Below are 23,654 nucleotides of genomic sequence, written 5' to 3' on the forward strand. Positions count from 1 at the left end.
ATGTTGTATAGCATTTTAATTGGATATGAATACCTATTGCATACCAGATTGGTTTAGCTTAAATAATAGTATTAATTAACTTAATCTTAATGTACATATGTTTGACAAGGCTGCGAGACGAACAAAAATATTCGCTTGCTCGGATCACTTCGAAGACGTATAGCCAAGATTCGGGTCGTGATAGCAGGAAGACTCCGTTAATGTGCAGGCTGACCAGACAAGACGAAAGTGCCAGGGATTTAGACGGAATATAATAGTAGCCAGAGAAACCAAGCCCAAGGCAATTTGCCAGGAGTAAGGGCACGGAGAAGGTTACTCTAATGCCAGCCCGAAGCAACAGTCTACTGTAGATCCTGAAGCACCTCAGTTAGTTCTCGTAGAGCGAGCTATTTGCAGCTTCCCTGGACTTTGCCTGAGATCTTGCTCGGACCTTGGTTCACAACTGTTTTAAAATAAAATTGTTTAATTAAGGATTTTAATTTATTATTTAAACATGTTTTTACTTATCGCAAGGGCAATAAGAGCTCCATTGGTTTATCTAGCTCTTGGAATTTGTGCTCCTCAATGAGATCGCCGCAGATTTGGCTGATTATAATAATGCCATAGCAAAGGTCAAGCTAATGGACAATTTATTCCAAGCGCAATAACAGAAAAATTACGATTCCAAGTACTGTAAACTATATTTACATATGTACCAGAATCAAAAAACAAATAACTTAAATTAATCTGTGCCTTAGTTAAGTACTTAAAAAAAAAATAAAATAAACGTACGACTTTAAAGGCGAGTTAAATTTTCCATATCAAATTTAAATTGCACGTAGCGAACAAAACGGCGACTCAATTGAAGCCGATGTGCGGCCCCCCTCCGCCCGTCTGGCGACGACTCGCGTCGGCTCCGGCCGAAGCATGCCCCCAAATGGAAGGTATAAAAGCCAGAGCACCACGGCAGTCAATCATTAGTTTTCACTCCGGTGCCATACACAGCAAAGCAAGTTGCCTGATTTCAATATAAACTAAAATAAAAAAAAAACTAATCCTGCAATTATGAAGAACGCCGTTGCCATTCTCCTTTGCGCCTTGATTGGCCTGGTAAGTGTGCCTCGTTAGCCCGGGCAGCATTTAGTTACTCTAATCTTTCACATACGTCGTGCAGGCCTCCGCTGGCGAGTACAAGGTCCGCACCGCCGAGGATCTGCAGAAGGTGCGCAAGGAGTGCGCCGAGTCGAACAAAGTGACCGAGGCGCTGGTTGCCAAATACAAGACCTTCGAGTATCCCGACGACGAGATCACACGCAGCTACATTAAATGCATTTTCAATAAATTCGATCTGTTCGAGGATGCCAAGGGTTTCAAGGTTGATAACCTGGTCGCCCAGCTGGGCCAGGGCCGTGAGGACAAGACCCTCCTGAAGGCTGACATCGAGAAGTGCGCCGACAAGAACGAACAGAAGTCGACACCCAACGCCTGGGCCTATCGCGGCTTCAAGTGTTTCCTGAGCAAGAACCTGCCACTGGTACAGGCTGCCATCCAGAAGAAGAACTAAGCGTTGTCCATCTGGCATCCCGTCGAGCAATCGAGGATCATCATTTGAATGTTGCATAAATTTTTTGGATTCCTGCACTTTGTTTAATTGAAATAAAACCCGTATAATAGCGTGCGTTAATGCCAAGTTTATTTTATTTTGAATTTTCTGTTTGGGAAACACATGCTATATAGTTAATATATATATATTATATAATGCTTAGTTATGCAAACCATAAATAATGCCGGGAACTCGGAATTCAATTGTTGCCTCGCCGCCAGCTCTTTCTCCCAGCTCTCTCTCTCTCTCTCTCTCTTTCTCGCTCTCTCTCTCTCTCCCAACCTTCTCCCACCCAAAGGAAAGGCATAGAAAAGTTGTTTAATTCGTTTATATTTCTTCATCTTTTCGATATTATCAATTTTCTTGTATACTATTATGTATATATGTTATTTTTTTCGAATACATGAACAAGATTTTAAAATTATCTTGGGATTTCTTTATTATATTTTTTTTTTATTTTGTGGTGTTTTCATCTTTTCCTTGTCTGCTCTTTTTTCAACATTTTTTTTACATTCTTTTTATCCTCTTTTTATTTTTGCCATCTTTAGAACTTCTTTTCTTTGTTTTATTTTTTATGCTGCTTTTGTTTGTCTTCTTTTTTAAACATATATTTTTTACCAACTGTTTCTCATCTTTTTTTAAGTTTTGCAGTTTATATATATAAATATATATAATTATTTTATTTTTTTATTTTGAAAAATTAAAAAGTGTGATAAGGGGGTGTTTGTGGTGTTGGGTGCTTCAAAAAACATTATAGCCAAGTACGTTTTTTTTTTAAATCTTTTCCTTGTTGATTTTCATTTTATTGGTTTCATCTTTTTTGCGCCTTTTTTAGAAATTTTTTTCGTTGGTGCAGTTGATATTTTTTTATTATTTCTATGCATATTTTTTTTTGTTGGCGTACTCTTGCATTCTTTTTTATTTTTGTATTTATTAGCAAAGAAGTTTTGGCAATAAAATGTTTTTTGAAATTATATATTAAAAAAATCTGAAATCAAATATTGATTGGATTAAAGAAATGTGTTAAAAATAAAATTAAATATTTGTTATTGAAGTGCCCCGTTCTTGGTTTTAGATATAGACAGACGGATAAGGCACATGGCCAAAATGACAAGTACGGATTATTGTTGACAAACACGTACACGTGTATGGGTTAAAATGTACAAGTATTAGTGCAGTTTCTCCTAAAAAGCTTTATGTACATATACCCCAAACATTAAGCTTTAACAGCAAAAGCGTCCATGTGCATTATACGTGAGTTAGAACTAACTAAATCACAGGCGGACGGTTTTAAACCGATACAATTGGGGTTTTTGCTGCACTTTGGCAATGGAAGCGGACTGATTATATACAAATGGGCTTTGCACAATGGGCATACGCTATGTTAAATATCAAAAACATCTCACAAGGCATATGCCCGCAGACTATTTATGGTTTTGTTCAGTCAACTTACCTTACTATAAAATTATGAACACAATAATCAATACGGCGCATAATAATTGGCGCGACCGCGGTAACCTCTTCTGAAACGAAAGACAGACCGGAATTAGCCAAGCACCAACAGAATGACAAATCTATGCTAGCTGCCTTACATTGCGCGTCGAGCGCCACGAAAAGTGGAGTGACAGCAGGCACGGGACACGCGTGCTCCTCGGCCACGGAAGCTGCCACGCGCGAAGCGATTTGTTGTGGAGAGTCCCGGTCGGTTGGTACGCTTCGACATGACCTGCGTGACACAAAATATGAAGAGTTAGTTCACATGGACAATGGATTATAGGAGATTAAGTGACTGCACCTTAATTTGACGTCCCCGGAAGAGGGTTTCGTTCATGGCCAGTGCCGTTTCCACGTACTCCTTGGAGCCAAACTCAATGTAGGCAAAACCCTTGGGATGTCCGTCAGCCTTATTGCATAGTATGGTAACACGATTTATGGTGCCGCAACCATGGAAATGTGCCTCCAGCTCCTCGGCAGATGCACCATAGTCCACATTGCCCACATACACGGACCTTGTGTCAATCTCCTGTTTCTCTTCAAGTGAAAGCGGCACCGTGGCCAAACCGGTTGTTGAACCGCCAGCCATTTGTTTGTCTACCTCTGATTGCATTTGCTTTATTTTTTCAGCCTCCTCCTCCATCTCTTTGACGCGTGCCTTAATGGCCTCCAGTTCAGGATCGATCTGCATGCTGCCCTCCTCCTTAAGTATTCAATTGAAATTTGAAAATTTGGTTATTTATTTATTATTATTAAGTTATGCAAAGTTATGCCCAGAATGCGTTGCTTTAGCCGACTGGAGTTATGGTGATTGAGAGACGACGCTTCGAAAATGGCTGCCGCTTTGTGTCGTGAGCTTTGCGCATAAAAAAAGCTTTTTCCGCGAATTTCAGTGTGCTTTTGCATTCAAGGCGAAATGGAAACTGGTTTGGCTTGGCTTCTCACACTTACCTCTGTTTCAGTCACAATTTCAGTCTCCTGTTCGCCGTTTGTCTCCTCCAGCGACTCCAAGAGCTGATCCTCATTTAAAGTAATATCTTCATCGGCCATTATAGTTCTTAGATTGATTTGTGGTTTGGCTCTTTTGAACTTTGGTGTTTTTTGTTTATGTTTACTAAGCTTAACTTTTGTCGCGTAAAAGCTTACTGCGGCACTGTGGTACTTATCGTTATCGTGATTCACTGTAAAGAGAACGTGTTTGGTGGAAGAGCACGCCAAAATACGATTAATAAAGCCTGCTCAAAGAGAGTCGGGTCTGATAAAAATGTACGTGTCTTAATTTGGCGCTATTTTTTGCATTTTAATCATCAATAAATACGTTGCAAATTATATGCATCATACATTGATGGGGGCACACATTTATACGCATTGAGTTATTATTTTACCAGCACTTACGTCAAAATACAAGGCAAGGCGCTGCTGCTGACGTTTCTGCGTTCGCTCAAAATGGCCGCTGCCTAATGATAATCCACACGCTACCAACTAACGAAAGTGTGTCTTAATATTAATTTTGATAATTTGCGCTTGAGCTGTTTTTTGATTTATTCTACTTCACACTTTCGGGCACTAACAGCAGCAGTAAAATTTAATAATATTCCTGTATTTACAACAGTCCGACACTTTTTTCACAGAAACAAATTTTGTCAACGCAAAAAAACGCAGCGAAAATATATTCGCCTCGGTTTTAGAGACGATACTGTGAAATAATCGTTTAGCTTGACAGTTATCGATTGCAGACAGTTATCGATTACAGACAGTCTGCGTTAGGTTGCCATATTAGTGCTCAGCTGCTATTACCATGAGCGATTCTGACTCGGAATACGAAGAAACCGAATATTTGGTGTATGCAGACTTTAAAAACCATTTGGCACCGCATCAACTGAAGCACGAGGATGCTGCCATCCGAATAATTGCTATTGAGAGCGACACGCCCATGGCCGAGATCAATGGCAACATTTTCAAAGGTGCAGCATGTGGACCACAGCAAACTGAATATGACTATTAACAATTGTACTCTTGCAGGTTCGTATGATATGGCAATGGGCACAAATGTGTTTTTCGAAAAAGACACCAACAGCGTATTCGGAGATCCACTTTATGAGCCAGTGTGCCGACAGCAATATAAGTACGTGAATAAATCCGAAAAAGTCATCAGTTTCGACCGGGTTTACATCGAGGGTCAGCCACAAGATATTAAACCAGAAGAGGAACCCCAACAAGCTGAAACAAAGCCACCAACCCTAAAGCTGAATATAACCTATAAGGAAGCGATAGACCTATTTGACGACTAGAAACCCCCCGTATGTTTTTATTAGTGATGGAACGTGTGCCAAAGCATAATCGTGCGTAACACGCGTCCATCTCTACTGCAAAGGAAATCTTCCTGTCAATAATCGTTGTTAATTTCTTGCAGCAATATGGAAAACGTGCTCGAGCCACCACAGCCATCTATAAACCTCCGTCAGTTCCTTGATGAATATTCCCAGAAAATAGCCAATCCAGTTGAGAAACCCCTAAACAATGAACCCTTCTATTTTGTGGCTAAACCACCCGTTTCGCCGGATGTGGCGGCGAGCTGCTCTTTGCAGTTGCTTAGCGCACCGGACGACAACGTGGTCAACACATTCGAACCAGGCGCTGAAATACAACGTCCCAACGTGACAAAGCCCCAAATGGATCAATATGTGCCGAAGACATACACAGCCATAAACGAGCATAAGGCCAAATCTCGACGGAATCCCTTTACGCGCACACAATATAGTCACCGTCTGATTGCCGAATCATCTGGCAATGGCGATTTGTCCATGTTGTGGACGCTTGAGCAATTTGAGCTGGAGCTAACAGTGCGTTTTTATAGGCCACCGCGTGCTGCACATCGTGGCTTTAAGCTGGAGCGACCTGTTTTTGCCGAAGAGTTCATCTGTCTGGGAAACAATTATCTGAGCGAGCTGCGCGACAAAATCTCCTGCATATGTAATGGCAAGCGATTCGTAGATATTAGCAAGGAACCCGAAGCTCCTCTGCCTGTGCTGGAGACAAATCCCGGCTACTTCTTTATAAATGGAACATTCTACAATGATACACGCAATCCCAACAATTGTGACTACTCCCAAACGGTGCTCAATTGGGCGTGCACCGCACAGGGCGTACAGGATGAAGAGTTTAAGGTGGCTTCCATGGAGGCAACACGTTTCATAGATCTTACTGTTAGCCTGGGTGCACCAATGCAATATCTACATCATGGCAACTGCGAGCACTTGTTTGTCTTCTCCCAGGTGGAAGTATTAAGACCTCACAGCAAATATCTCGATCGCAGTCTATATCCCTTTTTGCGCTCCTTCAACACTTTCAATAGACGTGCCTGCTACATGTGCGGCCTGCGTGGCTATCATTTCATTGTGGAGCAGTCTCGTAGGCAATTGCATGATCCTTCATATCTATGTCGCACTTGTTACTATAGCTTCAACTACGTTAATGGGCAAAAAGTGGGTCAGTTTAAGGCCTATCGCATATACGCGCACATGGAGCGTCCCGATGAGGAGTCAGAATGCCAGCCGCAGGAAGTACTGGACGTAAATAGTAGCAGCGAGGATAGTTTGGATTTGGATGAGCTCAATTAATTATAGGCACATACATAATATAGTTTAATTTAATTTTATTTTGATAAAATATATTCAAACATAAATTATACATACTGTTTGTGTTAAATAAATGTCAATACACGTTGTAACAATAGTTAAACATTTGCTGCCCAGTTTAAGTGATCTATATACGTATATTTAGTATAATAGCAAAAGTTAGTTTGACATTAGGAATCAAATGCACGTAAATGTATATATATATACATATATATATATAACACAAATATCTTGAGTTTACGTTGATGTATACAAATACTTTGTTTTTAGGGAGCTTCACATACATATTGTATATGTAATACAAATTAGTATTAATATCAATTAGGTGTACAGACTTTGACCAAGACCAATGGAAAACGAGATAATAGACTAATTTTGGCCAATAACATATGTGTATTCTATATGTATATATATGAATACAAATATACTTATTACAGTTATAGATTAAAAACATGCATATATATAAATATGCACATATATATGTATATACTATATAGTATCAATTTTTCGTTTGTGCGTGTTTAATTCTGTGTGTGTGTGTGTGTGTGTGCGTGAGAGTGTAAAAATGCATTGAAACACTCGTCGCTTTTACTATGGCCTGTAAGTGTGTGTGTGTTTGTGTTTATGTTTGCTCTCAAGATTAAGATCCGGATCGAGCAATTCCAATTCAATCTATAGTATATATATATATATATATTTAACTTCTGGCAGTGCCGTTAACTGTGTAGCTGCCTCTTAACCTCTTTGGTTTCTTAGACTGTGCTCTTCACTAGGATTTAAAGCTAATACCAGGCACCGGCCATGCGCCTAGCTTTGAAATACCAATTCACGCTCAACGGATAGATATTCCAGCATTTGGGCTGGCACTGGCAGCTGGGCCAGCTCAGCAACGGTCATTTGACTCTGCAGCACACGCCGACACAGATCCTGCAGTTTGGGCATGTTTAAGTAACGACTTAATGGATACTTGAGTATCACTGGAAAGGGTGGCTGCATTTCGTTCGGCACCTTAACAAAGCACACGAAATTATCATTTGTGCAGCGATGCAGAATGTCCTTAATCATATCAACAATCGACTCGTATTTCAATTCCTCAAAGTGCCAAAACTCATCTCGATACTCCAGACGATAATGCAACGTGACGTTCACAATGCGAAAGCTGAGCGTAAATTGAGAGCCGCTCGTTTCCGAATCTCGTACCAAAAACGAGCCGGTGGGCTTATCGCTCAGCTGGCGCTGGGAATCGCGACGCGAAATCTCGCCCCAGTACCAAACTTGACTGCAACAACAAGGAAATATTGAAAGACATAAAGAAAGAAAGACAATTCGTCATCAGGTAAATGACTCATAGTTGGAACACGTTTATACATACTTGAGCATTTCCAAGCAGGCCTTGTACATGACCTCGTTTGGCGTATCCTGTCGCTCCATCCACTTTTTTCGTATGAATCGCTTATAATCATGCGTGAATGGTAACGAGGGCTCCACGCGTATGGGCGGCGCCAGAAACTCGTACATTGCATCTGTGGTGCCGCCATCGCAATCGCAATCATCGCCCATGGAGTGCCAGTTGCGCAGGGCGCTCAGGCCCAGCCCCATCTTCTTGCGTATACGCGAGAACATATTCTTCTTGTCCTTACGCTTGCGCAGAGCTCCGCCGAGGCTGCTGCTGTTGCTAACGGATGCAGCTGTGCTGGAGCTAGCCTCTATGGCCCCGGCAATCGGCTCATTGTTGTTGTTTTGTAGCTGCACCGAATGCGTGCCGACGGCAACTGTTGAACTCGAGCTGGCCAGCGCTGAATCCGACTTCTTGCGTCTGGTCAGCGAATGGAACCAGCTGCGCTTCTCCTTCGACGCAGATGTTGTTGCAGTGCCTGAATAAGGGGTTAAGGCACGGAATTAGCAAAGGGCATTTGGGCAATGAGCGTGTGCAAAGAGCCCGCTGTTTAGCTAAGATTTGGACCAATTTTCCAGTTGAGTGGTATCAAAAAAAATGTACATACTCTGTTCCGAGCTGCCGGCAGCTAGCATTCCCTGGCTGGCTGCATTGCTGGGTCGATTCCGTTCTGTGGACCCGATCGCCGTGGGCGCTGCTGAACTCCCACTCGCATTGCCATCAGCAGCACCTTGGCCTTGGTTTTGGCTTCGTGATTTTGTCCTATTCTCGCCGTTACTCATATTATCAGTTTTCGCGCGCGAGTCTTTGGGTTGTTATTTTTGTGTATATATCACATAATTAGCCGTGGTAGATATTCGGATGACTAAACTTAAATTCAATGTGATAAGAAACTATTTGTTTTCGTTTTCGTTGGAGTAGTATACAAGAAGTAGATAGGGCTCGCTGCGAGGGATGTTAAATATATCGATACTTTTAGCAAGTACAAATGCACGATTCGCGTGTACTCAACTAGTTGGTACCCTGTACATTGTTCTTAAACAAACAAACATTTATAAGTGTAGTAATATAAAATAAATAATTAGGTCTCCTAGTCTCATTCATCTTGACTCTATTAATCGCTCGATAACGCCGTTCTACGCGCTTCTCACCAATTCAAGTAAATCCTTCTGAATTTGATGTTTCATTAATTGCGATTGTGAAGGGATGTGTTGGAAGTGATTTGGGGACTTACTATTGAAACAAGTGAGTAACGAGCATAAAAGGTATGTATTTGTGCCATTTTTTAAGAATATGTATTTGCTAAAGGTATATTGAAGAAATCGTTACTCGATAAATATTTATTATCGATATGCCACCGATAGCCCAGTGTGTACACACGCCCGTTTGTATGCGCTTTTAAACCTGTGTACAACAATTTTAGAATGCACAATTTTCCTATAAAAGTGGATCTATCCAACTACTTCAGTGATGCACGCAGCTGCTCTTTGGTGTTGGTTGATGTAACATGGGAGAATGTCAAGGAATTACAAGATCACATCCAGAAGCTGTTCTACCTGGTATGTTCAGTGTCAGTTGCAGGCTATTGGAATCAATATTTATCTCAATTAATTTCTTATAGAAGGACATAAGCCTGTTGACCAACGATGGATGCTATGTGCCACCAAAGGAGTCCATCAAAGTAATCAAATCAGCGCAGTCGCTAAAAGCCTTTCAGCTCGATGTGGCCAGCAAAAGTTCTAGGGATGGGGTAGAGGACCCCTCGTGTTTTGCCGAAACTACCAAAAAGCGGAAAAATCGATCGGCTGAATCGGAAATAGAATTAATAAGCTCCACACCAAATCTACCCAAGCGATCAAAGTGCAAAAATGTTACAAAAAATGAAACAACATTTGCAGATCCCGCAGTGAATATAAATGCGACAAATGGGAACAGTGAGAAAAGTGTTAAAGGAAATAAGTCTAAGCGCGTGATTGAATCATTTGAAGAGGAACCAAAAGCGCCGGAGATCAGCTGTATAGAGCATAATAAATCGGCAGTCACAGGTACTGCGCCCAGCACGCCAAACCAACCAAAGAATCTCAGTAGCATTAAGAAGCAAAATAACTCTAATAATCACATAATATACAACAATAATGAAGAGGAGGAAAACGAGCCAGAAGTTATCACGGCTGTGGAGACGAGCTGTCGGGTTGAGCCAGTGGTGCAGGAAGTTGAATTTCGTAGCCTGCTGATGGAGCTGGACTGTAATTCGGGGCGCGTCTTAAAGCTACCACGCAAGTCAGAACCCATTAAAATCATAGAAGAAATTGTAATCCCTGCAACAAAGTTAAGCATGGCGCTGGCCGCACCAAAGGAAAATGTACAATTGGAGTTAGAACCGTTGGAGGCAGTCATATCAGCCGAAGTTGTAGAGGGAGGTGAAGTAGAACAAGAAGAAGTGGAACAAGAGGAAACAAAGCCAGCTACGCCGCCCCAGCTTAGTCCAGAACGCTCTCAGGAAGAGCAAGATGGCCCAGAGCTGCAGGATAACTCGATTGCCGAGGAGCCAACGCAGAGCTTATTAGACTCGGACTCGGAGGACGATGTTATGGTGCTGGATGATACAAATATAGATGACTCAGACTCGGATGTACAGCCAGTGCCTGTGAAAAAGGATGAGACATTGGATATTATTGCGGACATGTTGAAGAATGCGGCGCCCCTAACGAATCTACCGAATGTGGGGGAAACTGTCATATTTAAGCTGGCCAAATCAAAAAACGCACAACAGCCTGCTGCGAACACCAACTACATAGCTGGCACCTGTAACTATATCAATCGTCGCACGAGAACTATGACCATTGCCATCATCGGTATGTAATTGCTAAAAGGCCTAAAGACAGCCTTTTTTAATTTAATTAATTACAGCATGTCCAAACGGTATTCGTCACATACTGCACCAATATTCCAGCTGCTTGGATGACTCGGATGCCGCGGCGCGCGCTTTAACTGTTAACTTCAGAGAGCTAATCGATGCTAAGGTCGTTGTGGCCTCTGTGGATTAACAGGGGTTTATTGTTTTTCCTTACATTTTCATGCGTTTGTATTTTCATAATTTGTTTATGTAAACGATCAAATAACATAAATGTGTACGAGTTCAAATATCCTCATCTAGTGAATGTTTCAGACTGTATGCTTTTTAATTTGCTCCAATAGCTCGTCGGCCTCTTCGCCGGTCTTTACGCGCAGCAGCATGGACAATGCCTTGGGCTCTTCTGGCGTGGGTATGCATACCATCATGACATTGTTTTTGCCCATGCGCTGGCATGGCAGACCATCGGTTAGTATCAGATTGACCAATATATTGCCCAGATTGGTATCGGCACGCACCAGCATCTGTGTTTTCTTCGTATCCTTGACGGGCTTCAAATACAATGTGCCCACGCCGCGATCAACAAAATCCTTGTCCTTTTTCACAAACACCTTGCAGCGTTTCGAGAATATGGCATCGTCCTCAACGACCTGAATGGTGTTATAAAAAGGGATTAATACTCGTTAAGCTAGCTCGTAAACTACCTGAAAGTGTCGAACTTTACCTTGTTGAATTCAACCACGGGCGGCCTATCCTCGTCTTCGTTATCTGCATTGGTTTCAGCACTTTCGCTGGCTGTCGGCGGCTTCACATTGCCGAAGGAAAACGGCGTTGCGCCACTTGTAAAGGAGAATCCAGAGCTGGGAGCTGGCAATTTTGTCTCGCCGGCAGGCTTGCCGAAACCGGTAAAGACCGACGTGGACGGCTTATCATCTGACTTCAAGCCGAAACTGAAACCGTTTGTTTTTGGCGGCGAGGTGGCCGGAGCAGCCGCAGCTGCTTCTTGGCCGCCAAAGAAGAAGCCCTGCTTGGGTGAATCCGCTTTGTTGCTCGCAGCCGTTGCCGGTTTGATCCCAAAACTGAAAATGCTGGCCGGCGAAGCTGTGCTGGACGTTGCCTCAGACTTGGTTGGTGTGGTGCTTGGCTTTTGTATATTGCCAAAGGAAAATAGCGGCGCCGTGACCGTGGTTGTGCTGCCGCCACTGGTAATTGTGCAATTTGGCTTTTTGCCAAAGGACAAGGACGGTGAAGTGGTTTCGGTGGCAGTCGTTGTGGTGGGTTTGCCAAAGAAGAAGCCAGTAGCAGGTGCGGCCGTTGTAACTGTCGCTGCTGCTGGCGTTATTGTTGGCAGTTTTGGTGTTACTGCTGTTGTTGTTGGTGCTACAACTGCTGTTGTTGTGATTGCGGTTGTTGTTTCAGCTTTCGTTGTTGGAGAAGGAGTCTTGGTCAGGCTTGACGTGGCATTACTTTTGGCTTCATCCTTCTGCCGCAACTCCTTTGCGTACTTGTCGTAGCTGTCGAATACTGGGCTCAGTAAACAATATGGATTCTTGTCCATATGCTCTTGCAGGAATTTCATCACGGCCATGTTCAATTCAGCCACATTATCGCGATATTCCAATGAAGCGGTGATTGCATTGCCCGCTGTTGTCTTCTCCGCGGGCACCGCTGACTTGAACATCGAGACGGGTGTTTTGGGAAACGTTGTTGCTGCATCGTTAGCTGATGTATTGCCAAATATGGAAGTAGTTGCGACTGGTCGAGTTGTGCTGGTGCTGGACAGGGAGTTGCTTGTTAAATCATTCTTTATATTTGCTTCAACTGTTAATCGTTTGGCTGGTGGTGGTGTTATTGCTACATCATCCTTGGCGGTGCTGATGCTCGTGCTTGGCTTTGGGGAGCTCTCAGCGAACTTTGCAGTAGCAGCCGCAGCCGGCAAGTTAGACAGGAATGCAAACGGAGTGCCGGCGGCTGCGGCTGCTGCAGGCTTGCCAAAACCTAAATGCAAACAAGTGTTATCAATGAAACAAACCCACTTTGAATAACTTGAACGCACCTGAAAACCCGCTAAATACACTTCTGCCGGGACTGTCGCCGGCATCGTCGGCGTCTGCTGCGCCGATAGTCGCCTTGCGCCTTGTTGCCTTCTTGATAACGCGTGCTTTTAGTTCTTCCGGCGGCGCCGTTCGGAATGTGCCGCGCTCCTCTGGCTCATCCTCTTGATCCCAGTTATCGTGGTTCAGATTTGATGTAGCTTGCCGTTTACCAGCCATTTGTTATAATTAAAGTCAAAAATATATATGTATGTTTCAGAAGCAAAAAGGAAATATATTGCAGTGCTCGTTTGTTCAGAACTGAGTGAACACAAACGAGTTTACGGAACTGAGTAATTGAACTATTTTGTTCCAGTTCTATTTAGCCAGTTCAGGGCAGGTATGCCGCGATTCGTTCTTGCAATTTGAGTCTAAATTTTATTTATTTATTAGTTACTGGTTGTGTAACAAACTATTGAGGCGTTATTTATGTGAATAAGCAAAAAATGTATAAAAAAAGCTTCAAAATGTATTATTTCAGAGGTATTGTTTTAAAATGCCTTATATAAACACTTCTTTGGGATCTATCCATTTGCGAACCAGCGTTGTTCAACAACTTTTTGAGTATCCAGCCCTCAAACTCATAGCCACTGTGCTGGCTGTACGATTTTTATATTTTAGGCATATTTAGTACTTTCCTGAACATAAAGTATGGACAACACTGCTACATTGTACGCGACGACGACGACGCCAGCAGAGCAGCAAAAATTGCAATATTAATAATATTTAATTTTACTCCGGCCTGGGCTCGTCGTAACCAAATTTAAAAATCGCCAGAAACTATGCCCAATTGTTACCAATAATTGATGAGTGTTAGCAATGTGACAAACAGTTGTTGTGTGTAAATATGCGCGGCGCATTTCTCTACTACTGTAACATTAATTGCGCTTCGACTGCGACTGCGACTCGAATTTTGCTGCAAGATGAGGCGATCAGGTGGCGCGCCTAAAAAATTGTACGGCAAACAACAAAAAATGTGTGCGTAAATCAAATGTGCAACGGCAGCGTGTGTGAAAGTGTACAAAATCAAAAGGAGTAACGTGAAAATTGATGCAGAAGGAAGAGAGTATAGGTGCTCTCATACAGACGTACGTGCCTACACCAATACCAATACAAACGTACAAGCTCACGCACAAACAATCACATACTCGCGGGGACGCACACTAAACACGAAGCGAAGGCATCGTAAACGTTGTCGTTGTTATCCTGTTTATTCCTGTTGCCTCGTCGTGTGATCCTTTATTGTTGCCCGCAGCAGCAGCAGCTGTGCCGTCTGCTGCTACAACTCAAAAACGGCACACAAAACACATTCGTGTCCGCGTCGTATTTCTGCTTTGCCTTGCAGTCGTCATTTCTCGTTTTTTTTTTTGGTGTTGTTGCCTGGGTGTCCTTGAAGTTCGCCTGCGCCCGTTGTGCTGTTTTCAAGTGTGCGAAAACAAAAAAAAAACAGAAAGATACAAAAAGTGTGCCCAGAAGCAATTAAAGCAACAACAATATAAAAATGCCGCCAGCATTAATTGGCATCTCCGAGTTTGTGGAGGAGACGCGCGATGATTACAATTCGCCCACCACCTCCACCTTTGCGTCCCGCATGCCGGATTGCCGTCAAACGATTAGCATATTGGAAGAGGTAAGCATTAACTCTCACACTCTCTCTCTTGCTCACCCGCTCACATAAGTTCAAGGTAGCTAATCAATGATCCAGCGCTATAAATTGCATGCACACACATTTACTGCATATACTGTGCTGTCTTATATACTCTCCCCCACAACAACAAAAAAAAATTGGTTTATTATGTACTTTCACAGTGGGGCCCATGGAAAGCAAAAATTAAAACAAAAAGGTATTGCATTAAATTGGCGCTGCGCCAAGTGAGTCCCCACACCCTGCCCCCACCCCTCTTTCGCTCCATTTGCGGGACTGCCATACAATTTGCATTTGTTCTACGATGACGTCGTCGGCTGCGGCAATTGCAGGTGGTTTTGTCTTCTCCCTACATTAAAAGTCATAAATAATGAAAGTGCACATTCTCAAATCAATGCAGCTGGCCCGTTGAATTCCAACCCTCCCACTTGCCGCTTTTGGCGTAGCCACTCGAGAACGCAATACTTTATTTTTAGTCATTGCAGCTGCTGTTACTCCCCATAAAAAAAACACACACACACATACACATTGTTATGCGTTTGCTGTGATAAGGGCAAGTGCGGGCGGAAAGGCGTATGATAAAGCAGACGTCGGCATATGTGTCGCATATTTAGCTTAAAGCTGTTGCATTCCCGCGATCGAAGCTTATCAAACGCGTAGCCACAATGTAGGCGCGCCCACATTTGATTACGCATAAAAATCAAGTATGCTTTAGCTGTTCCCTAAAACATTTCTCTTCGAAATCTCTGCGCTCCAATTCTTTAGCTAAAATTAGCCATTGCAGTCAGCAGACGCACCGTGGCACAAACATAGATGTGCTTCATTTTAATTTCAGCTCAAAAGCTTAATGTTGGATTCTAATAAAAACGTGACAACATTAAAAGCTGTGTAAAATGGTCCATTTAGCTAGTCTAAAGCTTTAAGCTGCCGCAATTGTAGTAAATGAATACAATTAAACGTAATTCGCGTTTGCACAACATTAACCTGGAAAGATTGCCTTTAATGAATACCATTTTTGTTGGCTTTACAGCATCAAAAAAAAACCTCGAAAGCTTTTCATACAATGAGCCAAATGTCATTGCTTTACAGATTTGGTACCAATGTGCACTGAATTAGCCTTAATATGTTTCAAGACACGTCACCGGAGAGCGCGCCCTGATTTTGTTTGTTCCTGACGAATGTTTGACAGCGAATTGAATGTTTAATATTTAATTACACTGATGGGTTTCACAGTTCGACCCCAAAAAACTGGCAAATCAATAAATAAACCCGAGAGACACACCTTTTTGTGTGTGTTTTTTTTTTTTGGCACAGCCCAGAATAGAATTTTGCTGTAATACATATACACACCTTTATGATTGGTCTATATGGAATAAGTATTAAATCCTCGCATACAATAAGAGTATTATTTACAGCGCAGCTTATTCACAATACGTATTTGTATAATAATAATAACATAAATATAATGCGGTTTCGGCTAAAAAGTAACTTGACCAGGCGTCTGTCCGTTTTTTTTTTTTAACGAACTTCGTCTTTTGTTATCAAGACACAACGGAATAACAGAAGAATAAAAAAAAAAATGAGAATAGAAAAAAAAAGTGCCACTTGGTCGCTAGAAAGAGAAACGGAAACCAGTTGTCGGGTTGACCAACTTAATTTGTTATTGTTCTAAGCAATTTGCGTTCCAAATATTTGCCATAAACTTAGCTGCAAATGTTTATGAACATGACTAATCTTTATTAGCACGCTTTAAACATCTTCGCAGTCCGCTTATCGCAGCCAACTCACTATTTTAGCTGTTATACGTCGAATTCCTTAACTATAAAATTACAATCGTCAATTGTTTTGCTGTTTTCTGAGTTTCCAAATTAATGTATTTGCAATAAATATGCTATCTGAAGCATTTATCTAATCATTGATTCTTCGATTGTTTAATATTTGTACTTTTTCAATTTGCTGAACGCAACTTTATCTCTATATATAAACAAATAAAAATTAACCGGCGTTGCCCGCCTCAAATAATGTTGATAATGTTACCAAGACGCTTAAATGAAAACTAAAATCCTTCTTTTATTATTGAATATAAAAAAAATATTATACATTCTACAACATTGTGGTACACAAAACTAGTCTTAATTGTTTTTAATTTTTCATGTATTTGTTTTCTTTTTATTATTATTATTATTGCTTTTGATATTGATAGACATTTAAAGCATGACAAACATTGATTATATTGCAAAATATCTATTATTATTAATTTATTATTTAAAGCAACTCTATAAATGAACTTGGGTTTCTTATCCGCAATTGCTCAATTGAGCAGCATTTAATAATAAGCGTTTTCTTGGGTTTAAAATTTGTTAAACTTATTTCAATTTCGTAGAACAGACTCTGATTGCGAGCGTCTCTAATTCAATGAAATGAATTAATATTAATTGAAAAGTCAAGAGGTTAAACAAGTCATGGAGATGCATGAGTTTGTGTTAAGGGGTTAAAAGTAGAACCCTCTTAGAAATGCATCGTATTAATTGATGCTTGAAATTGAACAAGACAAATTTTCGGGAAATTATCTTGTTCATGTTACTTATATAAGAGGCCAGATAAGATTATCAATCTGAATATCAATCATGTGTATATTTTTTTGTCTTTACAGCGTCTGGAGTTCGATCGCGAGGGCCTCACCAAGCTAAAGAAGGCCGTCAAAGCCATACACAACTCGGGCAATAGTAAGTGCAATTAACTATTAATTTATACTCATTTAAATACAACTCTTTTTACATATATCTAGCTCATGTCGACAATGAAATGTTCATGGTGCGCGCGCTGGAGCGTCTGGGCGGCAAGGTCATTGATCAGGATGAGCCCGACATTGGCGCTGCGTTTCTCAAGTTCTCTGTGGTCACCAAAGAGCTAAGTGCGCTGATGAAAACACTGGTAAGTGGTAGAAACATTGAAACATAAGCTAGAGAAATAACGATAAATTAGAAATCTGTTTCATATAAAACTTTGAAGTTTGCTTTGATAATGGTTTACCTAGCTGATAAATTGTGAAGTGCATTAGTTTTAGAATGCACAATCTAGAATTTAATGCACATAAAACGATAAACAAGGGAAAAAAACATAAATAAATATAAATTTAGTTTATTTCAGATTTCTCAACTTCTGATTAATAATATTTATATATATATAGATAGTGTGAAATTAAGGGAAATATTCATAGTTATCGACCTCTCTCTTCAAGTTCATGGCAAAGTTCATGATAGTTTAACTAACTTGATAAAAATAATATCATAACAAGGTGGCAACGCCACGATTTTATTTTTCGCAAAGCAGATATAAATGCTATAGAAAAAAGGGTCTTTGATATCAAATAAGTAAAGTGATACTTTGACTAACCCTGAACTTATCTTGTTGTCCCACTTTCAACGCCAGATGCAAAACATCAACAACATTGTGATGTTTCCGGTGGATTCGATGCTAAAGAGCGAGCTGCGTGGCGTTAAGGGCGACATGAAACGCCCCTTCGATAAGGCGGCCAAAGACTACGAAGCCAAGTTTATCAAAATCGAGAAAGAGAAAAAGGCGCAGGCCAAGGAGGCGGGCATGGTGCGCACAGAGATTGATGCTGCTGTGGTTGCCGATGAAATGGAAAAGGAGCGTCGCCTCTATCAGCTGCAGACCTGCGAGTATCTGCTCAAGTACAAAGAGATCAAAACAAAAACTGGCATTGAGCTGCTGCAGCACTTCATCGAGTATTATCACGCGCTGAATAAGTGAGTTTTTGTTTTGGGCCAGGCCAAGCTAAGCAGGCAGCAACAAGCTGAGCCTGAGCTGCATGCTAATTGGGTCTAGTGGCCATTTGCGTTTGTTTACTGTTTATTGTGTACACCTTTATATAACTCGAGTCATTGGCATTGCAGTTACTTTAAAGATGGCTTGCAAACGATCGAACACTTTGGCACGTACATCGGCGATCTGAGCGACAAGCTGCATGTGATCAAACTGAAGCAGGACGAGGACAGGCGCAGCCTATTGGATTTGCGAACGTTGTTGCGCAGCACACCGGATTTTGAGCGTGTCGATAATGTGCCGGCCTCGGAGAATCGAAGCGGCGGTGGTGCGGGTGCCGGCTACTCGCTGCATCAGCTGCAGGGCGACAAACATCACGGGGTGACACGTCAGGGTCATCTGCTCAAGAAGAGCGAGGGCAAGGTGCGACGTGTGTGGCAAAAGCGTCGTTGTCGTGTCACCAGCGATGGCTTCTTGGATATTTTCCATGCGGACGAATCGAAGCCGCCGACGCGCGTCAATCTGCTCACTTGCCAGATCAAGCCGGTGCCAGATGACAAGCGCGGCTTCGATTTAATCAGCTGTAAGTGATTCAAACCACAACCACAATTAGTTAGCTTTTAACGCGCCTGTTGCCTGTTTTAGACAATCGACCGTATCATTTTCAAGCGGAAGACGAAACGGATCAGAAGGCCTGGATGGCTGTGCTGGTCAACTGCAAGGAGAAGGCTCTGACCAAGGCCTTTCAGCATGCCAATCCCCAGATGAGCCCCAGCCTGGTGGAGCTGCAAAAGACAGTGATTCGCTATGTGCAACTGTTGCCGGGCAACGATAGATGCTGCGATTGTGGCTCACGCAACGATGTCACCTGGATTAGCTTGAACTTTGGCATACTCGTCTGCATTCAGTGCTCGGGTGTGCATCGCGATCTGGGCGTGCATCATTCGCGCATACAGAGCCTGACGCTGGACAATCTGACTACGGCGAATCTGTTGATAGCGCGCGCCATGGGCAACAGCACATTGAATGACATTATGGAGGCCAAGTTGGGCCGGGGCAAACTCAACCATGAGAGCAGCATGTAAGTTGAACGATCTTTTGATAATTTATTTTTATGATTATCCATTTATTTTTTGCAGGGAGGAGCGATACGATTTCATTCGCGCCAAATATGTGGCCAAGCGTTATGTTATGCGCACCTGTGCCGATGACAATGACCTGCGCTGCGATCTGGAGCAGGCGATTGTCAATGCTGATATGAGTCAACTGCTCCAGGTTTGGGCCGAGGGCGCCGATCTCACCTGCTGTTTGCCCAGCTCCGATGCGGGCGAAACAGCCCTTCACTTGGCTGTGCTGCGCGAGGGCGGCTCAACGCTGCACATCGTTGATTTTCTCATACAGAATATGCCGCTCAAGGGCTTGAACAAGGCCACCAATCCGCCCGGTCTGCTAGATGTGACCGGCAAAAATACGCCGCTGCATCTATGCGCCCTGCACGATCGTCGCGAGTGCATGAAACTGCTTTTGCGCTCCGGCGCTGACTATGAGCTCAGAAACTCACAGAACAAAACAGCGCTGGACATTGCCAAAGAAATGGGTCACAACAGCTGCAAGGAGCTGGTAAGCAGATATCTATTATAATTATTTGGCTTGCGTTCATACTGTGTCTTTTTTTCTCCACAGATTGAATGTGCCATAAAACGGGAGAAAAGCGCTTTCGATCACATCAATACCGATTGGAATCTGCCCAACGAGGATGGATCCACTGATTTCAGCGATGACGAAACTGTCATCGATGAGCGCGTAAGTTCAAATATTTGTAGTACCTTGTTCACAGATAGAACGAGGAACTGAATTGATTTAGGCATGTCCGTCAAAGTCTACCTTCCTTTTAGTCTAATTGATCCGTAAACTCACAATTAATTAATATTATTTACTCATCATATATTATTTGCATATAAAACATTCAACTTTTACAGAAGTCTCGCTCACGTCCACCCAGCTTTGCTGGTGGCGACTCGCCAGTGATGCGCTCACGCTCCTCCACTTGCGATTCCATACAGTCCAGTTCTAGTCCAATTGCCAATTGTCCGAGCCGCCAATTTACGCTGCCCAGCTATACGCAATCCGCAGGCACCTCGCCCAAGCAGCATACGAATGTTGGCCAATATTTGGGCAGTGGCAACAATTTGGGTGTTGGCAGCAGCAGCAGCAACAGCGGCAACGGTGGAGGTGGCTCTAGTCCCAGCTCCGCTTGTAGTCAAAACATGCGCGGAACTCGCAACAGCTTAAACATGCAAAGTGAACTGGCACATGTGACGGGTGCGCGCAAATCTACGTCCACAGCGAACATGAACTCGCTAAAGAAGCGCGCAGCCCCAGCACCGCCGCCCGGCACATTGACTGGCGCTCCGACAAGTATATTCTATGGCACACTGCCGCATCCGCCCAGGCATTCGCAGAACATGGATGCCAACGATATACGCTCCATCAATCACAAGAATCAGTCAATGGACGTAGCATATGGCACGCTGCCGCACATGCGTAGCGTAGAGAACTCGCCGAGGATAACAGGCGGAGGCAGTGGAGCGGGTGGTGGCGGTGGCGGAGGCGGTGGCGGAGGCAGTGGCAGTGTTGGTGGCAATGGCAGTAATAGCAGCCTCATGCCCATGACTACCTTTGGGCATAAACGTTCACCAAGCGGCGAGTCGCTGAATCGTAATATTCATCTGGCGGGTGCCAAGCTTGTGCTGCCGCCTACCGGAGAGTTGCCTACGCTGAAGCATGTGGACAAATCGGCGCTGATGAGACCCAAAATACCGCCGCCCGGTCCGCCTGCAGGCAAGTGAATTGAGCTTAATTAATACAAATTTAATTATATATATTTTTATTTAACACACAACAGAGCGCGATATACCAAATGGTCAGTCCAACGAAAGCATCAGCTCCATGGATGAGGGCCCCATTGCGCCGCCACGCAAGGTAAGTTCTTTGCATCCTTCAGGTTCAGTTTGAATCCAAGGAACGAGCGCGCGTAGTTGATGAGAACTTTCGTTTTCAATGTATCCTGTGTATTTCTCCCGTAATTCCAACAAATTTCAGCGCAAACAACAAAACTTATTGAGATTAGAGCATTCCAGCGAGGAAACGGTAAATGGCAGCGACAATCCAAATCAAATCAAATCAAACCAAACAAACAGATTTTGCCGTTCTTGTTGTTGTTTTGTTCTTCCTGTTCACTTACTATATATATTTATATATATTTTATTTCTTTTGTTTTTTACTAAATGTGCCGTGTGCATTTTCTCTAGAGCTCTTCTAACTCCATGCGCGCATACTCTCTAAAACTCAAACTCCAACAATTTTGTGTGTTCTGTGTTTTCTTAATATATGTTCCACTAACTCAAACATAATACACATATATTGTACGGATTTAACTAACTAATGCCTATGTTTCTTAGCTCATCAATCAATCCGCCAATTTCACCGATTACGAGTCCTGGCATACGGATATGGACTCCTCTGGCGGCGGTCTGGATCATTCTGCCGAATCGAATATATCGTCTAGCGATAATGATAGGCTCAACTCTTCTCCCGATAATCAGGTGAAAAATGCAAGTGGCGTCGGCTCCGTGGGCAAATTACACTATGTAAGCATCGTGACCAATACAAGAAGTTCCTTTAATTACATTTAATCTTTTAGAATGGACAGCGTCGCTGTGAAGCTCTGTACGATTGCGTTGCGGACAACGATGATGAGCTGGAATTCAAGCAGGGTGAAATATTGATCGTGCTCAATGAGCGCACCGATGATGAGAATTGGATGGAGGGCATCATTGAAGGTCATCCGGCGAGGCGTGGCATGTTTCCCGTTAGTTTTGTACATATGCTGCCAGACTAAATGGCAGACCTGTTTGTCTGAGTATTTGTGTGTGAGGCTGAAAGTTTGCTTGTGTGCGCGCATGTGTACGAGTGTGAGTGTGTATTATACAAAAACCAGATATTATTTATTACAGTTTTTTTAACACAACAACTACAATTGTATGTATTTATTTTTTGTTTACTCTGTTGTAAACACACACAACTTTGTGTCTCAAGCTATAAACGTAAATCAAATAATTTACAAATCATTATTTTTAAACGCAAACCTATTAAAAGTATACTACACTTATATGTAAACACTTGCAAATTATGTACTGTGTATATTTAATTGATATTGATACCCCTTTTAAAGCATATACTATAAGTAGGCGCCGCTTTGAATTGCTTTTACAAACCGAATATGTCCTGCAAATGTGTTATAGGCTAAATTTTCAGCTAACCAATCATCATCATATAATTAACTTACCTTACTTGCTAGCCAGAACATCACGCTGTCCTCAAAAGTTAAACTCCATTCGCGTTTAAAATGGAAATCGAAAAATGATGAAATTATGTATTAATATGCTTAACAATACGCTGCCATATACATATACATATGTACTAAAAATAAAACAGCCGACCTGGTCAGGCTTCTTAAATTACATGAACTCATATGCAAATTATGTAATACTGTTGATGGATTTAAATGAAAGTTTATAAAACAACGTTAATAAAAAGTTTACTCAGATTAAAGCTTAACTCAATTGCAAACTTAAAACTAAAGCCCAAATGCTATTACATATTAAAAAAAAAAAAGAAAAAAATATAATACATATAATGCTCTAAAAATATAAGTAAATATTTCAACCCTCTGTACCTAGAAGTTGTTACCGATTAAGCACACATATATATGTATATCTTATTCCAAAGCGAGCTGTCGAGGGAGAAAACATAAGAGTTCTGGACTTGTTTGACTTTGTTGTATACCATACACATCATCATTATATGTATGTAAACTGTAGATACAATTTTTTTTTAATGTACACACCACCCTTTACATTTTGTACACACGTTTCAGTATTTATTTAGCAAACAAAACCTTAATATTACACTATAAAACATATTTGATATTATATTTAAGACAAATAAAAGAAAAACTCAACGCTTATTAAATATACATACATATAAGGTTGTGTTTTTACCAAAAAACAAATCTGTTCTTTGAATAAAACGGTTACCGGGTAAATGGTCGGAATCGAACTTATCATACAGATCGAGCATGGTTGTAGTACGGTCGTATGG

The 23,654-nt window shown here is 42.0% G+C and overlaps 8 protein-coding genes across 11 annotated transcripts; 5 read left to right on the forward strand and 3 right to left on the reverse strand.

Annotated features, from left to right (window-relative positions):
• Positions 1 to 935: 935 nt before the first annotated feature.
• On the forward strand, positions 936 to 1,674 carry Obp44a (Odorant-binding protein 44a). The gene is made up of 2 exons (XM_064686272.1): positions 936 to 1,089; positions 1,154 to 1,674. Exons 1-2 carry the CDS (start codon positions 1,045 to 1,047, stop codon positions 1,541 to 1,543), a joined length of 435 nt encoding a protein of 144 aa, XP_064542342.1. The 5' UTR covers positions 936 to 1,044; the 3' UTR covers positions 1,544 to 1,674.
• Positions 1,675 to 2,319: 645 nt separating this feature from the next.
• On the reverse strand, positions 2,320 to 4,751 carry Pabp2. Of its 2 annotated transcripts, none has more exons than XM_064686270.1 (6): positions 4,472 to 4,751; positions 4,028 to 4,257; positions 3,378 to 3,779; positions 3,175 to 3,308; positions 3,036 to 3,105; positions 2,320 to 2,570 (listed from the first exon to the last, which is right to left on the reverse strand). In XM_064686270.1, the coding sequence occupies exons 2-5, from the start codon at positions 4,124 to 4,126 to the stop codon at positions 3,063 to 3,065; spliced, it is 678 nt and encodes a 225-aa protein (XP_064542340.1). In that variant the 5' UTR covers positions 4,127 to 4,257; positions 4,472 to 4,751; the 3' UTR covers positions 2,320 to 2,570; positions 3,036 to 3,062. The 2 variants fall into 2 exon arrangements, with proteins under 2 accessions (XP_064542340.1, XP_064542341.1); XM_064686271.1 differs by having other exon boundaries at positions 3,036 to 3,102; positions 4,472 to 4,749.
• Positions 4,752 to 4,804: 53 nt separating this feature from the next.
• LOC135431266 (uncharacterized) lies at positions 4,805 to 5,367 on the forward strand. The gene is made up of 2 exons (XM_064686274.1): positions 4,805 to 5,040; positions 5,099 to 5,367. Exons 1-2 carry the CDS (start codon positions 4,875 to 4,877, stop codon positions 5,365 to 5,367), a joined length of 435 nt encoding a protein of 144 aa, XP_064542344.1. The 5' UTR covers positions 4,805 to 4,874.
• A 34-nt stretch (positions 5,368 to 5,401) lies between these two features.
• On the forward strand, positions 5,402 to 6,811 carry Pbp49 (proximal sequence element A Pbp49). The gene is made up of 2 exons (XM_064686268.1): positions 5,402 to 5,418; positions 5,490 to 6,811. The coding sequence occupies exon 2, from the start codon at positions 5,494 to 5,496 to the stop codon at positions 6,694 to 6,696; it is 1,203 nt and encodes a 400-aa protein (XP_064542338.1). The 5' UTR covers positions 5,402 to 5,418; positions 5,490 to 5,493; the 3' UTR covers positions 6,697 to 6,811.
• Positions 6,812 to 7,329: 518 nt separating this feature from the next.
• Socs44A (Suppressor of Cytokine Signaling at 44A) lies at positions 7,330 to 9,070 on the reverse strand. Its single transcript, XM_064686269.1, has 3 exons — positions 8,718 to 9,070; positions 8,087 to 8,588; positions 7,330 to 7,993 (listed from the first exon to the last, which is right to left on the reverse strand). The coding sequence occupies exons 1-3, from the start codon at positions 8,890 to 8,892 to the stop codon at positions 7,522 to 7,524; spliced, it is 1,149 nt and encodes a 382-aa protein (XP_064542339.1). The 5' UTR covers positions 8,893 to 9,070; the 3' UTR covers positions 7,330 to 7,521.
• A 419-nt stretch (positions 9,071 to 9,489) lies between these two features.
• On the forward strand, positions 9,490 to 11,271 carry coil (coilin). Its single transcript, XM_064687002.1, has 3 exons — positions 9,490 to 9,669; positions 9,732 to 10,965; positions 11,021 to 11,271. Exons 1-3 carry the CDS (start codon positions 9,535 to 9,537, stop codon positions 11,155 to 11,157), a joined length of 1,506 nt encoding a protein of 501 aa, XP_064543072.1. The 5' UTR covers positions 9,490 to 9,534; the 3' UTR covers positions 11,158 to 11,271.
• Positions 11,146 to 13,319, reverse strand: Nup50 (nuclear pore complex protein Nup50). The gene is made up of 3 exons (XM_064687001.1): positions 13,021 to 13,319; positions 11,689 to 12,962; positions 11,146 to 11,614 (listed from the first exon to the last, which is right to left on the reverse strand). Exons 1-3 carry the CDS (start codon positions 13,235 to 13,237, stop codon positions 11,276 to 11,278), a joined length of 1,830 nt encoding a protein of 609 aa, XP_064543071.1. The 5' UTR covers positions 13,238 to 13,319; the 3' UTR covers positions 11,146 to 11,275.
• A 1,150-nt stretch (positions 13,320 to 14,469) lies between these two features.
• Asap (ArfGAP domain of ASAP) lies at positions 14,470 to 23,105 on the forward strand. Of its 3 annotated transcripts, none has more exons than XM_064686996.1 (13): positions 14,470 to 14,687; positions 17,356 to 17,428; positions 17,491 to 17,636; positions 18,135 to 18,475; positions 18,623 to 19,074; positions 19,137 to 19,572; positions 19,631 to 20,111; positions 20,175 to 20,294; positions 20,474 to 21,332; positions 21,397 to 21,473; positions 21,594 to 21,641; positions 21,953 to 22,141; positions 22,195 to 23,105. In XM_064686996.1, exons 1-13 carry the CDS (start codon positions 14,559 to 14,561, stop codon positions 22,390 to 22,392), a joined length of 3,549 nt encoding a protein of 1,182 aa, XP_064543066.1. In that variant the 5' UTR covers positions 14,470 to 14,558; the 3' UTR covers positions 22,393 to 23,105. The 3 variants fall into 3 exon arrangements, with proteins under 3 accessions (XP_064543066.1, XP_064543065.1, XP_064543067.1); XM_064686995.1 differs by having other exon boundaries at positions 14,472 to 14,687; positions 20,471 to 21,332; XM_064686997.1 differs by lacking the exon at positions 21,594 to 21,641 and having other exon boundaries at positions 14,474 to 14,687; positions 20,471 to 21,332.
• The last annotated feature ends 549 nt before the right edge of the window (positions 23,106 to 23,654 follow it).

This window comes from Drosophila montana, unplaced genomic scaffold (assembly GCF_035044405.1).
Source record: "Drosophila montana isolate Dmon_TW-CO22-7 unplaced genomic scaffold, ASM3504440v1 contig_3200_1, whole genome shotgun sequence".
Classification (NCBI taxonomy): Eukaryota; Metazoa; Arthropoda; class Insecta; order Diptera; family Drosophilidae; genus Drosophila; species Drosophila montana.

Excerpts from the sequence above, each read along its gene's own strand:
- Socs44A (XM_064686269.1), bottom strand. The coding sequence starts at position 8,892 with ATGAGTAACGGCGAGAATAGGACAAAATCACGAAGCCAAAACCAAGGC. Across the intron at positions 8,589-8,717 it reads TGCCGGCAGCTCGGAACAGA|GCACTGCAACAACATCTGCG; the intron begins GTATGTACATTT and ends CCCCTTATTCAG. Across the intron at positions 7,994-8,086 it reads GCCTGCTTGGAAATGCTCAA|TCAAGTTTGGTACTGGGGCG; the intron begins GTATGTATAAAC and ends TTGTTGTTGCAG.
- coil (XM_064687002.1), top strand. The coding sequence starts at position 9,535 with ATGCACAATTTTCCTATAAAAGTGGATCTATCCAACTACTTCAGTGAT. Across the intron at positions 9,670-9,731 it reads TCCAGAAGCTGTTCTACCTG|AAGGACATAAGCCTGTTGAC; the intron begins GTATGTTCAGTG and ends AATTTCTTATAG. Across the intron at positions 10,966-11,020 it reads TATGACCATTGCCATCATCG|CATGTCCAAACGGTATTCGT; the intron begins GTATGTAATTGC and ends AATTAATTACAG.
- Asap (XM_064686995.1), top strand. The coding sequence starts at position 14,559 with ATGCCGCCAGCATTAATTGGCATCTCCGAGTTTGTGGAGGAGACGCGC. Across the intron at positions 19,573-19,630 it reads CTCAACCATGAGAGCAGCAT|GGAGGAGCGATACGATTTCA; the intron begins GTAAGTTGAACG and ends TATTTTTTGCAG. Across the intron at positions 22,142-22,194 it reads CCGTGGGCAAATTACACTAT|AATGGACAGCGTCGCTGTGA; the intron begins GTAAGCATCGTG and ends TTAATCTTTTAG.
- LOC135431266 (XM_064686274.1), top strand. The coding sequence starts at position 4,875 with ATGAGCGATTCTGACTCGGAATACGAAGAAACCGAATATTTGGTGTAT. Across the intron at positions 5,041-5,098 it reads CAATGGCAACATTTTCAAAG|GTTCGTATGATATGGCAATG; the intron begins GTGCAGCATGTG and ends GTACTCTTGCAG.
- Obp44a (XM_064686272.1), top strand. The coding sequence starts at position 1,045 with ATGAAGAACGCCGTTGCCATTCTCCTTTGCGCCTTGATTGGCCTG. Across the intron at positions 1,090-1,153 it reads TTTGCGCCTTGATTGGCCTG|GCCTCCGCTGGCGAGTACAA; the intron begins GTAAGTGTGCCT and ends TACGTCGTGCAG.
- Pbp49 (XM_064686268.1), top strand. The coding sequence starts at position 5,494 with ATGGAAAACGTGCTCGAGCCACCACAGCCATCTATAAACCTCCGTCAG.
- Nup50 (XM_064687001.1), bottom strand. The coding sequence starts at position 13,237 with ATGGCTGGTAAACGGCAAGCTACATCAAATCTGAACCACGATAACTGG. Across the intron at positions 12,963-13,020 it reads TGTATTTAGCGGGTTTTCAG|GTTTTGGCAAGCCTGCAGCA; the intron begins GTGCGTTCAAGT and ends GTTTGCATTTAG. Across the intron at positions 11,615-11,688 it reads CCGTGGTTGAATTCAACAAG|GTCGTTGAGGACGATGCCAT; the intron begins GTAAAGTTCGAC and ends AACACCATTCAG.
- Pabp2 (XM_064686270.1), bottom strand. The coding sequence starts at position 4,126 with ATGGCCGATGAAGATATTACTTTAAATGAGGATCAGCTCTTGGAGTCG. Across the intron at positions 3,780-4,027 it reads AAATTGTGACTGAAACAGAG|GAGGAGGGCAGCATGCAGAT; the intron begins GTAAGTGTGAGA and ends TGAATACTTAAG. Across the intron at positions 3,106-3,174 it reads CGTGGCGCTCGACGCGCAAT|AAGAGGTTACCGCGGTCGCG; the intron begins GTAAGGCAGCTA and ends CTTTCGTTTCAG.